The 3,453-nt window shown below is 56.8% G+C and overlaps 1 protein-coding gene across 1 annotated transcript in view; it reads left to right on the top strand.

The window, feature by feature from the left end:
* Positions 1 to 191: 191 nt before the first annotated feature.
* Positions 192 to 3,453, top strand: part of EMH_0006420 (uncharacterized protein) — a gene marked incomplete at both ends in the record, with an annotated part of 5,273 nt that continues 2,011 nt past the window's right edge. The window contains 4 exons of the mRNA XM_013497554.1: positions 192 to 354; positions 436 to 807; positions 1,272 to 1,357; positions 1,486 to 3,291. Coding sequence (XP_013353008.1) covers positions 192 to 354; positions 436 to 807; positions 1,272 to 1,357; positions 1,486 to 3,291 — 2,427 coding nt within the window. The remainder of the gene's footprint in view (positions 355 to 435; positions 808 to 1,271; positions 1,358 to 1,485; positions 3,292 to 3,453) is intronic.

Below are 3,453 nucleotides of genomic sequence, written 5' to 3'. Positions count from 1 at the left end.
GGCAGCAGCAGCAAGGGAAGCAGTAGCAGCAGCAGCAACAGCAGAATAGAGGTCCGCAGCAGCAGCAGCAAGCATCTCCTCTCAGCAGCAAACCACAGATGCTGTGTTCTCTTGGTTGCTGCCGCTGGACGACGAACAAATTCAAAGCGTAGTGAAGCTGCAGCAGCAACAGCAGGAGCTGCAGCAGTAGCATGGGCAGCAGCTGCTGCTGCTGCAGCAGTAGCAACAGCAGAAGCAGCAGCAAGTGCTGCAGCTGCTACACAGAGAGAAGCAGCAGCAGCCGCAGCACTGACACATACGTTCTGACTGCTGAGGTGTACATACACCTACAAGCACAGCAGCAAGACACAAGCTGTTAGCTGCTTTCCCTTGCTGTTGCTGCTGCTGCTGCTGCTGCTGCTGCTGCTGCTGCTGCTGCTCTTTATGGTTCTGCAGTTGCTCTGGCTGCTGCTGCTGCTGCTCTTCTCTCTGCTGTTGTTACTGCTTTCGCTGCTGCTGCTGCTAGCGCTCTTGCTGCTGCTGTGCTGCTGTTGCTGCTACTAGCAGCAGACATTCTGCTGCAGCTGCTGCAGCTGCTGCAGCAGCAGATCCAGGAAGGGCAGCAGCAGCACCTGCAGCTGCTGCGTCAGCCACAATTGCTGCTGTATCCTCGGCGACTGTCTTGCGGCTCAGCAGCAGCAGCAGCACCAGCAGCACCAGCAGCAGCACCAGTAGCAGTAGCAGCAAGAGTAGCAGCAACAGCAGCAGCAGCAGCAGCAGCAGCAGCAGCAGCAGCAGCAAACAAGCTGTACACATGGAGAGAAGGAAGTATGCACTCCTATCTAATAAACAAACAAATAAAAAACTAAATTAATTATTTATTTAATTATTTATTTATTTAAATAATTAATTTATTAAATTAATTTCTGTATAAACACAAAAACAGCAGCAGCAAATCGGCACTCAGCAAGCCGTGTCGGCTGCGGCCCCACGCATGCAGCCGACAGCAGCAGCAGCAGCAGCAGCAGCAGCAGCTGCTGCTGCTGCCGCTGCTGCTGCTGCTGCTCGGCGAGTTAAATAGAAATTTTGTTGCGTGTGTAGCTAGCTAGGAGGTTTATCTTTTGGTTGCTCTTGCTGCTGCAGCAGACAGTGGTGATGAATGCGGCTGCTGCTGCTGCTGCTGCTGCTGCTGCTGCTGCTGCTGGCTTCGATTCTTGCTGTGATCATTGCTGCTCTCGATTGCTGCTGCTGCTGATTGCTGCTGTTGCTGCTGTTGCTGCTGCTGATTGCAGCAGCAGCAGCCGCTGCTGCTGCTGACAGGAAAGCCCAGATGCTGCAGCAGCAGCAGCTGCTGCTGCTGCAGCAACCCATGGCCCCCGTAGGACCTAGACGGGAGCCATGAGGCCTCAGCAGCACCGACACAACCTGCTGCTGCTGCTGCTGCTGCTGTTGCTGCTGCTGCTGCTGCTGCTGCGGGATGCTCGCGTGTGCTCTGCCTCGCTGCAGCAAGACCAGCGCCATGGCTTGTCCTTTAGTGCTGGCGCTCTAAGCAGCAGCAGCAGCAGCAGCAGCAGCAACAACAACAGCAACAACAGCAATTGCTACTCGAGCAGCAGTAGCAGATGCATTGACCCCAACAGCAGCAGCAGCAGCAGAACCAACAGAAGCAGCAGCAGCAGCAGCAGCAGGAGCAGCAGCAGTTGCTGCTTTGTCTTCAGGGCATTAGAAGAAAGGAAGCAGCTGCTGCAGCCGCCGCCATGCAGCAGTCGTTGTGCTGCTGCCAGCAGCAGCTCCTTGACCAGCTCAGCAGCAGCAGCAGCAGCACCAACAGCAGCAGCAGCAGAAGCAGCAGCGGCAGCAGCAGCAGCTAGTGACAGCTGGGAGCCCACAAACCCCTCTCTGCGGGATTTGCTGCAGCGGCGGCTGCTGGCGACGGCCAGCGACCTCAGGGCGCTCGACTGTCTCCTCAACCACAGCCGCAAAGCAGCAGCAGCAGCAGCAGAAACAGCAGCAGCAGCAGCAGCAGCAGCAGCAGCAGGACAAGGGCAGCCTCAGACAGCCATCGCAGCAAAAGATGCTGCAGCAGATGCTGCTGCTATGCAGCTGCTCGAACCTTTTCCACTCCACGAGCCCAGCAGCAGCAGCAGCAGCAGCAGCAGCAACAGCAGCAGCAGCAGCAGCAGCAGCAGCACAGGTATGCGTTCAAGTTTGTCTTTTTATGTTGGTATTGATATGACGGGGCCCTCACTGCATGCGGGCCACTTGCTGCCGCTGCTGCTGCTGCGGCGGCTGTGGCTGCAGGAGGGAGTGCAGCCGGTGCTGCTGCTGGGGACAGCAACAGCTCGCATCGCGCTGCATGCACGCAGAGCTAGCAGCAGCAGCAACAGCAGCAGCAGCAGCAGCAGCAGCAGCAGCAGTACTGAGGAGACCCTGCTGCAGCTGCTGGGCTGCGGGGGCTGGAAAAGATACGACGCCGAGATCGAAGCAAACTGCAGCAGCGTGCTGCAGCAGCTGCGGCGCATATTCACTCCCCCGACCAAACAGCAGCAGCAGCAGCAGCAGCAGCAGCAGCAGCAGCAGCAGCAGTTGCAGCTGCCTATGCCGTTGGTGGTTAGGAATGATAGGTGGCTGGAGAAGATACCGCTTGGGGCTTTCCTTGCATGCACTGCTCCTCGGCTGCCCCTGGCTGATATTCTGCCGCGAGCAGCAGCAGCAGCAGAGAGACAGCAGCAGCAGCAGCAGCAGCAGCAGCAGCAACAGAGCACAGCAGCAACGTGCAGCAGCAGCAGCAGCAACAACAGCAGTATTATAGAATGCGATAAAGCTGTAGAGAGTTTCAGTGGATCTGTGAATACAGCTGCTGCCTTGCTGCAGCAACAGCAGCAGCAGCAGCAGCAGCAGCAGCAGCAGCAACTGGGTACAGGTAGTGGAGCAGCAACAGCAGCAGACATCGGCTACAGTTTGCTGCAGGCCCTGGACTTCGTGCTGCTGTCGCGGTGTCTCCGCTGCTGCTGCCAGATTGGGGGCCGTGACCAGTGGAAGAACATCGCCACGGGGCTGCATGTAGCTCGCAGGCTGCTGCAGCAGCAGCAGCAGCAGCAGGAGCAGCAGCAGCAGGAGCAGCAGCAGCAGCAGCAGCAGGAGCAGCAGCAGCAGCATTATGGGGGGCTTCAGCAGGAGCAGCATGAACAAGTGCACGAACAACAGCAGCAGCAGCAGCAGCAGCAACAGCAGCAGCAGCAACAGCAGCAACAGCAACAGCAGCAGCAACAGCAGCAGCAGCAGCAGCAGCAGCAGGAGGAGAATATATTGGTCGGCATAACAACAGAGTTATTAGAGTGTGATGAAGGGATAAAGATAGGAAAAAGCAACAAAAATAAAAACAAAAAATACACACCGTGGCTTGCTGCTGCTCGGTGTACACCCGAACATTTCTGGCAGATATGGAGAAACATTAAAGACACAGAAATACAA

Source organism: Eimeria mitis, genomic scaffold, assembly GCF_000499745.2.
Source record: "Eimeria mitis Houghton genomic scaffold, Emh_scaff275, whole genome shotgun sequence".
NCBI lineage: Eukaryota > Apicomplexa > Conoidasida > Eucoccidiorida > Eimeriidae > Eimeria > Eimeria mitis.
Note: the sequence above shows the minus strand (reverse complement) of the source record. Positions and strands in the feature narration are given on the sequence as shown.